Source organism: Staurois parvus, unplaced genomic scaffold (assembly GCF_062004578.1).
Source record: "Staurois parvus isolate SC_StPar_1 unplaced genomic scaffold, SC_StPar_1.0 ptg000011l, whole genome shotgun sequence".
Taxonomy (NCBI): domain Eukaryota; kingdom Metazoa; phylum Chordata; class Amphibia; order Anura; family Ranidae; genus Staurois; species Staurois parvus.
Window position 1 is genome coordinate 7,709,036 of NW_028317807.1, and position 13,431 is coordinate 7,722,466.

Consider the following 13,431-nt stretch of genomic DNA (forward strand, 5'->3'; position numbering starts at 1 on the left):
TACATAATTGCTTATGCCAGTGATGGCGAACCCGTGGCACGCGTGCCACAGCCGGCACGCCGAGCCTTATCTGTGGGCACGCCAGGAGAATCCAGCGGCGCGCTGTCTTCCCGGCTGTAGTGTGCGTGACAGCCGAGTCCCCAGTGCGCATGCACAAGAAGCAGTGCTCTTTGTGAATGGTAAGGCGGTACCTGGGACACATGACAGATCCCAGAAGCCGCCGGACCAATCACAAAGCGCAGCGCTTCTCGCGCATGCGCACTGGGCATCCGGCTGTCCGACGAGCGCCCACACTACAGAAGCCGGGAAGACAACGCGCGGCTGGATAAAGGAACAGGTAAGATAAAAAAAAAAACTCTGCGGAAGTAAGAGCGGGTACCTGTCAAATTCAGGTACCCGCTCCCCCCCCTCCCCAAAGGTCAGCAGTCATCCCTGTGCTGTCCGCAGTCTCTGGTCATCCCTGTGCTGTCCGCAGTCTCTGGTCATCCCTGTGCTGTCCGCAGTCTCTGGTCATCCCTGTGCTGTCCGCAGTCTCTGGTCATCCCCTGTACTGTCCGCAGTCTCTGGTCATCTCCTGTACTGTCCGCAGTCTCTGGTCATCTCCTGTACTGTCCGCAGTCTCTGGTCATCTCCTGTACTGTCCGCAGTCTCTGGTCATCCCTGTACTGTGTCCGCAGTCTCTGGTCATCCCTGTGCTGTCCGCAGTCTCTGGTCATCTCCTGTACTGTGTCCGCAGTCTCTGGTCATCCCTGTACTGTGTCCGCAGTCTCTGGTCATCCCTGTACTGTGTCCGCAGTCTCTGGTCATCCCTGTACTGTGTCCGCAGTCTCTGGTCATCCCTGTACTGTCCGCAGTCTCTGGTCATCTCCTGTACTGTCCGCAGTCTCTGGTCATCTTCTGTACTGTTCGCAGTCTGTGGTCATCTCCTGTACTGTGTCCGCAGTCTCTGGTCATCTCCTGTACTGTGTCCGCAGTCTCTGGTCATCTCCTGTACTGTCCGCAGTCTCTGGTCATCTCCTGTACTGTCCGCAGTCTCTGGTCATCTCCTGTACTGTCCGCAGTCTCTGGTCATCTCCTGTACTTTCCGCAGTCTCTGGTCATCCCTGTACTGTCCGCAGTCACTGGTCATCCCTGTACTGTGTCCGCAGTCTCTGGTCATCTCCTGTACTTTCCGCAGTCTCTGGTCATCCCTGTACTGTCCGCAGTCACTGGTCATCCCTGTACTGTGTCCGCAGTCTCTGGTCATCTCCTGTACTGTGTCCGCAGTCTCTGGTCATCCCTGTACTGTCCGCAGTCTCTGGTCATCCCTGTACTGTGTCCGCAGTCTCTGGTCATCCCTGTACTGTCCGCAGTCTCTGGTCATCTCCTGTACTGTCCGCAGTCTCTGGTCATCTCCTGTACTGTGTCCGCAGTCTCTGGTCATCTCCTGTACTGTGTCCGCAGTCTCTGGTCATCTCCTGTACTGTCCGCAGTCTCTGGTCATCCCTGTACTGTGTCCGCAGTCTCTGGTCATCCCTGTACTGTCCGCAGTCTCTGGTCATCCCTGTACTGTGTCTGCAGTCTCTGGTCATCCCTGTACTGTCCGCAGTCTCTGGTCATCTCCTGTACTGTCCGCAGTCTCTGGTCATCCCTGTACTGTCCGCAGTCTCTGGTCATCCCTGTACTGTGTCTGCAGTCTCTGGTCATCCCTGTACTGTGTCCGCAGTCTCTGGTCATCTCCTGTACTGTGTCCGCAGTCTCTGGTCATCTCCTGTACTGTCCGCAGTCTCTGGTCATCCCTGTACTGTCCGCAGTCTCTGGTCATCCCTGTACTGTGTCTGCAGTCTCTGGTCATCCCTGTACTGTGTCCGCAGTCTCTGGTCATCCCTGTACTGTCCGCAGTCTCTGGTCATCTCCTGTACTGTCCGCAGTCTCTGGTCATCTTCTGTACTGTTCGCAGTCTCTGGTCATCTCCTGTACTGTGTCCGCAGTCTCTGGTCATCTCCTGTACTGTGTCCGCAGTCTCTGGTCATCTCCTGTACTGTCCGCAGTCTCTGGTCATCTCCTGTACTGTCCGCAGTCTCTGGTCATCTCCTGTACTGTCCGCAGTCTCTGGTCATCTCCTGTACTTTCCGCAGTCTCTGGTCATCCCTGTACTGTCCGCAGTCACTGGTCATCCCTGTACTGTGTCCGCAGTCTCTGGTCATCTCCTGTACTTTCCGCAGTCTCTGGTCATCCCTGTACTGTCCGCAGTCACTGGTCATCCCTGTACTGTGTCCGCAGTCTCTGGTCATCTCCTGTACTGTGTCCGCAGTCTCTGGTCATCCCTGTACTGTCCGCAGTCTCTGGTCATCCCTGTACTGTGTCCGCAGTCTCTGGTCATCCCTGTACTGTCCGCAGTCTCTGGTCATCTCCTGTACTGTCCGCAGTCTCTGGTCATCTCCTGTACTATGTCCGCAGTCTCTGGTCATCTCCTGTACTGTCCGCAGTCTCTGGTCATCCCTGTACTGTGTCCGCAGTCTCTGGTCATCTCCTGTACTGTGTCCGCAGTCTCTGGTCATCTCCTGTACTGTCCGCAGTCTCTGGTCATCCCTGTACTGTCCGCAGTCTCTGGTCATCCCTGTACTGTGTCTGCAGTCTCTGGTCATCCCTGTACTGTCCGCAGTCTCTGGTCATCTCCTGTACTGTCCGCAGTCTCTGGTCATCCCTGTACTGTCCGCAGTCTCTGGTCATCCCTGTACTGTGTCTGCAGTCTCTAGTCATCCCTGTACTGTGTCCGCAGTCTCTGGTCATCTCCTGTACTGTGTCCGCAGTCTCTGGTCATCTCCTGTACTGTCCGCAGTCTCTGGTCATCCCTGTACTGTCCGCAGTCTCTGGTCATCCCTGTACTGTGTCTGCAGTCTCTGGTCATCCCTGTACTGTGTCCGCAGTCTCTGGGCATCCCTGTACTGTGTCCGCAGTCTCTGGTCATCCCTGTACTGTGTCCGCAGTCTCTGGTCATCTCCTGTACTGTGTCCGCAGTCTCTGGTCATCCCTGTACTGTGTCCGCAGTCTCTGGTCATCTCCTGTACTTTCCGCAGTCTCTGGTCATCCCTGTACTGTCCGCAGTCACTGGTCATCCCTGTACTGTGTCCGCAGTCTCTGGTCATCTCCTGTACTTTCCGCAGTCTCTGGTCATCCCTGTACTGTCCGCAGTCACTGGTCATCCCTGTACTGTGTCTGCAGTCTCTGGTCATCTCCTGTACTGTGTCCGCAGTCTCTGGTCATCCCTGTACTGTCCGCAGTCTCTGGTCATCCCTGTACTGTGTCCGCAGTCTCTGGTCATCCCTGTACTGTCCGCAGTCTCTGGTCATCTCCTGTACTGTCCGCAGTCTCTGGTCATCTCCTGTACTATGTCCGCAGTCTCTGGTCATCTCCTGTACTGTCCGCAGTCTCTGGTCATCCCTGTACTGTGTCCGCAGTCTCTGGTCATCTCCTGTACTGTGTCCGCAGTCTCTGGTCATCTCCTGTACTGTCCGCAGTCTCTGGTCATCCCTGTACTGTCCGCAGTCTCTGGTCATCCCTGTACTGTGTCTGCAGTCTCTGGTCATCCCTGTACTGTCCGCAGTCTCTGGTCATCTCCTGTACTGTCCGCAGTCTCTGGTCATCCCTGTACTGTCCGCAGTCTCTGGTCATCCCTGTACTGTGTCTGCAGTCTCTAGTCATCCCTGTACTGTGTCCGCAGTCTCTGGTCATCTCCTGTACTGTGTCCGCAGTCTCTGGTCATCTCCTGTACTGTCCGCAGTCTCTGGTCATCCCTGTACTGTCCGCAGTCTCTGGTCATCCCTGTACTGTGTCTGCAGTCTCTGGTCATCCCTGTACTGTGTCCGCAGTCTCTGGTCATCTCCTGTACTGTGTCCGCAGTCTCTGGTCATCCCTGTACTGTGTCCGCAGTCTCTGGGCATCCCTGTACTGTGTCCGCAGTCTCTGGTCATCCCTGTACTGTGTCCGCAGTCTCTGGTCATCTCCTGTACTGTGTCTGCAGTCTCTGGTCATCCCTGTACTGTGTCTGCAGTCTCTGGTCATCCCTGTACTGTGTCCGCAGTCTCTGGTCATCCCTGTGCTGTCCGCAGTCTCTGGTCATCTCCTGTACTGTGTCCGCAGTCTCTGGTCATCTCCTGTACTGTCCGCAGTCTCTGGTCATCCCTGTACTGTCCGCAGTCTCTGGTCATCCCTGTACTGTGTCTGCAGTCTCTGGTCATCCCTGTACTGTGTCCGCAGTCTCTGGTCATCTCCTGTACTGTGTCCGCAGTCTCTGGTCATCCCTGTACTGTGTCCGCAGTCTCTGGGCATCCCTGTACTGTGTCCGCAGTCTCTGGTCATCCCTGTACTGTGTCCGCAGTCTCTGGTCATCTCCTGTACTGTGTCCGCAGTCTCTGGTCATCCCTGTACTGTGTCCGCAGTCTCTGGTCATCCCTGTACTGTCCGCAGTCTCTGGTCATCCCTGTACTGTGTCCGCAGTCTCTGGTCATCCCTGTACTGTGTCCGCAGTCTCTGGTCATCCCTGTACTGTTAATTAGTTTGCACTACTGTACGAGTTGTTTTTTCTAAACCAAAAGCTCGATATTCAGGTTTCATTGCAGTGTTGGCACTTTGAAAGAAATAAGTTGGTTTTGGGTTGCAGTTTGGGCACTCGGGCTCAAAAAGGTTCGCCATCACTGGCTTATGCTATCTCAGCAATGCTAACCTTTGCATTCGCACAAAACCCCTACCTGTTAGCTGTACCTTTAGCTTTATTTTCAAATCCTAAAATCAAATCTTTGAATAAACTTAATAATAACATACACTGTGGGCATATGTCTAGCAGGCCCCTCTGGCTTTCAGTTGGGACACCTGCTTCAGAGCCCACTGGAAACTAACTGTATTCATGGAATTAACAAAAAGTGGTTCAAGTACCATGCTTGTACCACTCTTTTAAATATAAAAATGGCACATATATTGCTCATTATTAACAAAGAGGCTCAAACCTTTTTGTTAATCAGGAGTGGTTAGTTCTCTGTTCTGTGTCAGTGACAGTTAGAGCACAGAGAATATAGAGCAGCAGCTGCATGCTCCAATCTCACTGGCTGCCTCACCCCACCCCCAGCTCAGAGTGGGAGGGAGGAGGAGAGTTAACCCTGCAGGCTCTGCTTGTGTAGTGTAATCAATGCACAAGCAGAGAGAGTGATGTGAACTATCTGCTCACATCCCATATGACAAAGTTAGACCTGTTGGGAATCTGCAGCATTTTTCTCCTTGACAAACTGTTGCAATCCATCTATTAATTAAGGGCATACCTATGTTAGTTTATATTTCACTCTGAAATAGGAACTGACATAGGTGGTCCAGATATACCTGAAACAGTTCTATCTGCTCTGTTAATGTGGCCCAAGTCACTCCTAATAGGCTAGCTCAGGGGTCCCCAAACTGTGGCCCGAGGGCCGGATGTGGCCCTTTGCTACCCTTGGGGTACTATTCCTCCCACTAAGACCAACAATGGGGCAGCACTTATTCCATTGACACCAATGATGAGGCACTATTCTTCCTACTAAAACCAATGATGGGGCACTACTCATCCAACTGACCATCAACCCTGTATCCATGTTTATTCTCATTGATGCTGGGGCCAGGACATTTTCTATCCTCGCTGGTCCTCCTAAAGTCTAAAGGACAGTATACTGGCCCTTTGTTTGAAAAGTTTGGAGACCTCTGGCTTAGTTAATTCCCCAGATTGTTTTTTTAGGGAAAATTGAGAAATTAAGGTTAGGGTACAGATGAGCCCAAGCAGTATCTGTGCAGATTGGACTGCTGAGTCAGACAACAGCTGTCCTCCTCTCTCAACCCCTTGCTACCCTGGCTGCTACCAATGAAGAGTTAACATTAGAGTAGTAACTACTATTACTTTGTACCCTTGGCACAGAGGAGCGTAGTTTGTATTAATTACAGTATATAGCCACAAACATAAGCTCTACGTTCAGTTGTACATGTTGATACATAGGTCCTACATATTTAAGAATATGGTTCTATATTGCATGGAATACATTTTGGAAATATCTATATTGTGAGGATACACCAGAATATGGGTTTTGTTAATTTCATGGTGGTAATTTGCTTCAAACATTGTATATACGGATTCTATTAATATACCAACACTCAGTATTTCTGGAATGTCAAAAATTAAATAAGCAGTCTGTTTTGCACTCCCAAATAAAAAATGGTTATTTTCTTTAGTTTTGCTGCACTACTGTTTACTTACTGTAAGGTGTTGTGTCAGTAGGGTCTGGAGGTGTGAAATTTTCTGTGAAGTTCACGTTGCACATGTCAGCGCTACAGCAACAAAAGCGGTATGTCCCATTCTGTATGAGCGGTGGAGTAGTAGTTACCACACATTCTTCATGGTGACAGTCATGTGGGTCACCTATGTATGACCAGCAACCTGAAAATGTGAAAACCAACACAGTTAGCTCTATAACAGAGAGCGATGTATCTCTAGCCAAGCAAGATAAAGTGAAAACGTTTCAGCTAATTTAGGGGTGATTTAGGTTTATTTTACAAAGTAACAAATTGAGTATGTTTTCAGGTGCTTTCTGGGAAACTTGGCATGCATTTGAGATGTGTTTATGTTAGAAACTCTGTATATAGCCCTACAGAACAGACAGTGCACAGTACACATGTGTTTTCTGCGTCACTGCAACCAGGAAACTTTTTATTTAAAGAAAAGACATCAAAATTTAACATAGATGCAACTACAAACTTATAAACACTGGCAGCTACTGGTTGAAGAATATATCTCTACTGAATACTGATGTAGGTGTGACATAAAATACATGAACACGGTATTCCAACAGTTTATTGACTATACAGAAATAAATGCAATGCAATGAGCAACGTGCAAAAGCAACAATATATTAAGTGAACATATTCTCATATTATACAATTAGAAATACAACACCGCATTCCAGATTCTTTGAGAAATGCTTCACAAATACACAGTAAATTGTGTTTGGTTTCATACAATTTTATAAACACTTTCTATGACAGTTAACTATGCAGTAACCATAAATGAATCTGCTTACTTTTAGAAATGATCATTCTTACCCTTTTTACAACATTAAACAATTCTGTCAATCGACCACGCGTTTTTTCTTCCAGATGGGGGGGGGGGTTACAGGACACTGGGCAGACACACATTGTGCCTGTATTTCAAAGTCTGTTCAGACTGAGGCAAGATGCAGGCTGTGCTTGAGCAGAGGGTGTGTTCAAGAAGCAGGCTGTGATTGGGAGGGAGTGTGTGCCAGAGGCATGTTGTCATTGGGAGGGGGGTGTGGTGACTGAACAAACTGTCCAGTAAAGGCATGCCATGTGTCTGCACAGTGTCCTGTACCTCTTAGTGGCCAGCCAAATGATGAAAGCTGACAATGCAATATTGCACAGAGCAGCCCCATACTTCTTCTTTGGCGATCTCCCACCAGTACTGTCTACTTCTGCTGCTACTTCTTCCTCCTGGTGCCCCCGTAGAAAGCCAGGTGCTAAGGAGGGACCCATGTATGTGTCCTCCCAAGCCAAGCTTCGAGCTTCTATAAACAGACACAGCACTGGTAAGCCATGTCCCCACCCTCCTCCTAACAGGGGTTTGACTGACAGAAGCAGGGGCCTATGGCTCCCATTGCTCTCAGTGTCTCCAGTGAGCCCAGGAAGTGAGAGGAGTGGTGCTGCAGCTGGGACAACGCTAGAACAGTGAGAAGAGTCAGGAAAATGTTTTGGAGGGGAGGTGGATAGAACAGTTAGGGGGGTGTTTTTTACCTTAATGCAGGGAATGCATTAAGAAAAAAAAATTTTGACTGTAGAACCAGTTTAAGCCTATTCGTGGATTACTTGGTAGAATCACTGTTATGACCATTTTTAAAGCTGATCTCCACCTTTTGATATACTTTACATAGTTCAAACTATGTCCCTCACTAACCTGTGAGGCCTTGGATGTGCAATATAAACTGTGTGTAGCTGTGGCCACATACAGCATACCACACTGTGTTCCAAGTGCGAGCCGAGGCTTCCAGTCTCATACCCGGAACACAGTAGAGTCTATCACATTGGGTCGCAGCCATTCAGAGTAAGCAATGTATTCTATCAGTGAATACAAAGCTTCCTCTGATTGGCTGAGTCAGAGAGGGCAAGCTGATGATGTCACATCATTCATTGATAGAATACATTGCTTTCTCTGAATGGCTCAGCACCGCTGTGATAGACTCTACTGTGTTCCGCGTATGAGACAGTGTGGTATGCTGTATGTAGTCGCAGCTACATACAGTTTATAACGCACATCCAGCGGCCTCACAGGTTAGTGAGGGACATAGTTCGTGTGCCCAAGCCGGCCCAAACAACTATGTAAAGTATATTAAAAGGTGGAGATCAGCATTAACTAGTGGATGGATGGGGATAAACAGGTTGTGTAGTTTTGCTTAAGATTAGTGACTGTTTCCATCACTGTTTTTCATCATCATAAGTTGGCCATAAACTGATCAAAACGTAACCGGTTTAGCAGGGGCGAGACAAATTTTGATTAGTATGTGGCCTTCCCTGCTCAACAAAAGTTGGTTGTTTCATCGACTTCTGTCAAAGGAACCAGCTGGAAAACTTTTCTCAGTGCCAATGGGCTGCAATCAATGATCTGTGTATTCGGTTAGAATACAATTCCCTGGTGGAAGAGATTTCTCCATCCACCTCATTTGTGTGGATGGGGGAATCTGTTTTTTCCCTTCAGCTCACACAAAGTGTAAAATATGCTGGAAAATCGCTTTGAAACTAAAAGCTGATTTAGCCATTTTCTGTAGAGACGTTGCACGGCATGCATGCTGCAAACAATTGTCACTTAGGAAAAAATCATAAGATCACGGCAGCACACAACTCCAAGGACAGGCAGATGTCTTACTATCCATTGATCTTGCTTATGTGTGAGTGTCCTAATTATTGTTTTGCCCTGGCACAAATCTCAATGGTAAAGCCCACCCATATCACTACTCCTGCCATCCTCTTCCTAAAATGTATATAGCATATACTCAGATCCTTGACCAGACTGTTTTACTTCATGAATGCTGTTGCCTATGTAGTGATGTGATCATTTATTTGCCCATTTTCCAGTGTATACTTCTATTATGCAGTGTTTGTTTTGCCCTTTTCCAATATGGCTGCTATGCTCTCTGGGCACTGAGGATGAGGTCATCAAAGAAAGACTTGTGGAAAAGAGGGAAGTGTGGATGGTCCTACAGAGAGAGAGCTCAGACTGTAAGTGTTGCAGCCTCCCCTCACTGAGACATGCAGAAAAGACTGTTAATGCTTTAATGTTCCTGTTTGGAAGATACTTTATGTTGGATGGTTCACTGAATGTGATTTCTTCAATACATGGACTTTCATATACAATGCTGTGTGGATTACTGTCTATGTGGACAATACATTTCTCAGTTGGGATTTCACTTGTTATCCAAAAGCCCCAATTGAGTGGAGGCACAAGCGCTTGAGATCTTGTCCTGATCACACAGATTATAAGGACTCTAAATACTGTACAGGTGACGCCATTATATCCCAGTAGCCGCAAAGAGTGTAAAAATAGCGCTACACCTACACAGAGCCTCACCTGCCATACTGACCATGTACAGTTTCCCAGGAAAGTGAAGCAATGGGCAGGCCACAGCATCCACGAGGGTTTACAGTCTGATATAACATCCCTGAGTAACAAAATAATAACCATAGTTCGAAGTGCTAGAAGACTTATTTATAAAGAAAAAGCAGAGACCTGTAATAATGAAACAATCTAAAAATTAAATGCTCCATTCAGCAGCATAGATTTTCTCCTGCTTTTCAAAAAAAATACACATTACACACATTTTGGAGCACCATACTACTGTTTCATGTCCTGTACTACACTATAGCCAAATAACATAAAGTGTCACTGTACGTCTTTTGTACAATGTAAGTCAACTATGGTTCACTCAAAATTCCAACCTGCTAGATTGCCAATGAAGCAGATACCAGACTCATGCAATCTGGCTACATGATGCTTTCTGCTCCATAAAATGGGATATTATCTTTAGAAAATATAGAAAACACTTTTGAAGTGTTAATTCCTACCTGTATATGGCAGGCTTTAGGCCTAATGAAAAATGACTTATAGTACTTAGTACTTAAAGCAGTAATGGTTACCTTTTTTGATATGGAGGACCTTCAAGCATGGTCCTTGATATCATTGAAGGGCCACATATACAATTTAGTGAATATATTAATTATCAGAGACAGCAGACACACAACAGGATATAGTCAAAGATTGTGGGTATGATACAAGAGATATTTAGAGACTGTGGACATAACTCTGGAGATTGTCAGAGACTGCAGAAATGATACAACAGATGGTCAGAGACTGTGGACTTCACACAGGAGATGGGAAAAGACTGCAGAAGTGGTACAAGAGATAGTCATAGGCTGCAGACATGATACAAGTAATGGTCATAGACTGAGGATATGATATAACACATAGTCAGAGACTCTGGGTATAATACAAGAAATGGACAAAGACTGTAAACATGATACAAAAGATGATCAGAGACTGAAGCCAAGATACAACAGATAGTCAGAGACTGAAGACATGATACAAGAGATGGTCAGAGATGGAAGACATGATATAAGAGATATATACAGAGACTGAAGACATGATACAAGAGATGGTCAGAGATGGAAGACATGATATAAGAGATATATACAGAGACTGAAGACATGATACAAGAGATTGTCAGAGACTGAAGAAATGATACCAGTCAGATATTGTGGATATAATACAAGAGATGGACAAAGACTGCAGACAAAATATAAGAATGGTAAAAGATTCAAGACATGAGACAAGAGATGGTCAGAGACTGAATACATGATACAACAGAGATGGAAGACATGATACAAGAGATAGTCAGAGACTGAAGACATGATATAAAAGAGATATTCAGAGACTGAAGACATGATACAAGAGATAGTCAGAGACTGAAGACATGATACAAGAGATAGTCAGAGACTGAAGACATGATACAAGAGGTAGTCAGAGACTGAAGACATGATACAAGAGGTAGTCAGAGACTGAAGACATGATACAAGAGGTAGTCAGAGACTGAAGACATGATACAAGAGGTAGTCAGAGACTGAAGACATGATACAAGAGGTAGTCAGAGACTGAAGACATGATACAAGAGGTAGTCAGAGACTGAAGACATGATACAAGAGTTAGAGACTGAAGGCATGATACAAGAGGTAGTCAGAGACTGAAGACATGATACAAGAGGTAGTCAGAGACTGAAGACATGATACAAGAGGTAGTCAGAGACTGAAGACATGATACAAGAGGTAGTCAGAGACTGAAGACATGATACAAGAGGTAGTCAGAGACGGAAGACATGATACAAGAGATAGTCAAAGACTAATGAAATGATACAAGAGATGGTCAGAGACGGAAGACATGATATAAGAGAGATATTCACAGACTGAAGACATGATACAAGAGATGGTCAGAGACGGAAGACATGATACAAGAGGTGGTCAGAGACGGAAGACATGATACAAGAGGTGGTCAGAGACGGAAGACATGATACAAGAGGTGATCAGAGACGGAAGACATGATACAAGAGGTGATCAGAGACTGAAGACATGATACAAGAGGTGATCAGAGACTGAAGACATGATACAAGAGGTGATCAGAGACTGAAGACATGATACAAGAGGTGATCAGAGACTGAAGACATGATACAAGAGGTGATCAGAGACTGAAGACATGATACAAGAGGTGATCAGAGACTGAAGACATGATACAAGAGATGATCAGAGACTGAAGACATGATACAAGAGATGATCAGAGACTGAAGACATGATACAAGAGATGATCAGAGACTGAAGACATGATACAAGAGATGATCAGAGACTGAAGACATGATACAAGAGATGATCAGAGACTGAAGACATGATACAAGAGATGATTAGAGACTGCGGATATAATACAAGAGAAAGGCAAAGACTGCAGACAAAATACAAGAGATGGTCAAAGACTGACGACATGATACAAGAGATGGTCAGAGACTAAGGACATGCTGCTGGGGATTGTCAGAGACTGTGAACATGCTATAGAAGTTGCTGGAGTCTGAGGACAAGTTTCAAGAGACAGCTGGAAACATATTACATAAGACTGCTAGAAATCACTGCTACAACAGGGCAATAGGGAAGCACAGATTAACATTAGCAGAGACCCGCTGTAAGGTTTAGGAACAAAACCTTTAAGCCAGTCATTCAAAAGGTATAAAAATAATGGTTACACTGTAAAATATGTCTATGTTGTAACTGGTTGTAGCAGTTTGGAAAGAAAGGCCTCTTGTGCACTGCAGCTTGAAAAAGCTCAGTACAGTACATTTTTTACTGATCTAAAATAAAGCCCAGTGTTTACAATATGCCTGTACTCACAGGAGCGTAACCAAGCTCTGCATATTCTTGAGTAAAAAAAATAGAAAAATCTGTGTTCCTGCTCAGTATTTTGCACAGGTATAAGTAAATACGCGCATATGAGCATAACTACCGTATTTGCCGGCGTATAAGACGACTGGGCGTATAAGACGACCCCCCTACTTTTCCTGCTAAAATGTAGTGTTTGGGCTATACTCGCCGTATAAGACTACCCCTCTTCCAATGCACACCAGTGGGAGGAATAGTGCCCCATCATTGATGTCAGTGGGAGGAATAGTGCCCCATCATTGGTGTCAGTGGGAGGAATAGTGTCCCATCATTGGTGTCAGTGGGAGGAATAGTGCCCCATCATTGGTGTCAGTGGGAGGAATAGTGCCCCATCATTGGTATCAGTGGAAGGAATAGTGCCCCATCATTGGTGTCAGTGGGAGGAATAGTGCCCCATCATTGGTATCAGTGGGAGGAATAGTGCCCCATCATTGGTATCAGTGGAGGAATAGTGTCCCATCATTGGTGTCAGTGGGAGGAATAGTGCCCCATCATTGATGTCAGTGGGAGGAATAGTGCCCCATCATTGATGTCAGTGGGAGGAATAGTGCCCCATCATTGGTGTCAGTGGGAGGAATAGTGCCCCATCATTGATGTCAGTGGGAGGAATAGTGCCCCATCATTGGTATTAGTGGCAGGAATAGTGCCCCATCATTGGCATTAGTGGCAGGAATAGTGCCCTATCATTAGTATCAGTGGAGGAATAGTGCTCCATCATTGGTGTCAGTGGGAGGAATAGTGCCCCATCATTGGTATCAGTGGCAGGAATAGTGCCCCATCATTGGTATCAGTGGGAGGAATAGGTGCCCCATCATTGGTATCAGTGGCAGGAATGGTGCCCCATCATTGGTGTCAGTGGGAGGAATAGTGCCCCATCATTGATGTCAGTGGGAGGAATGGTGT

The 13,431-nt window shown here is 46.5% G+C and overlaps 1 protein-coding gene across 2 annotated transcripts in view; it reads right to left on the reverse strand.

Moving 5' to 3' along the window:
* BMPR2 (bone morphogenetic protein receptor type 2) overlaps positions 1-13,431 on the reverse strand; it is a 263,627-nt gene that overhangs the window by 140,015 nt on the left and 110,181 nt on the right. For both annotated transcript variants that reach the window (XM_089670476.1, XM_089670466.1), the window contains exon 3: positions 6,254-6,433. In XM_089670476.1, the coding sequence (XP_089526602.1) occupies positions 6,254-6,433 (180 nt within the window). The remainder of the gene's footprint in view (positions 1-6,253; positions 6,434-13,431) is intronic.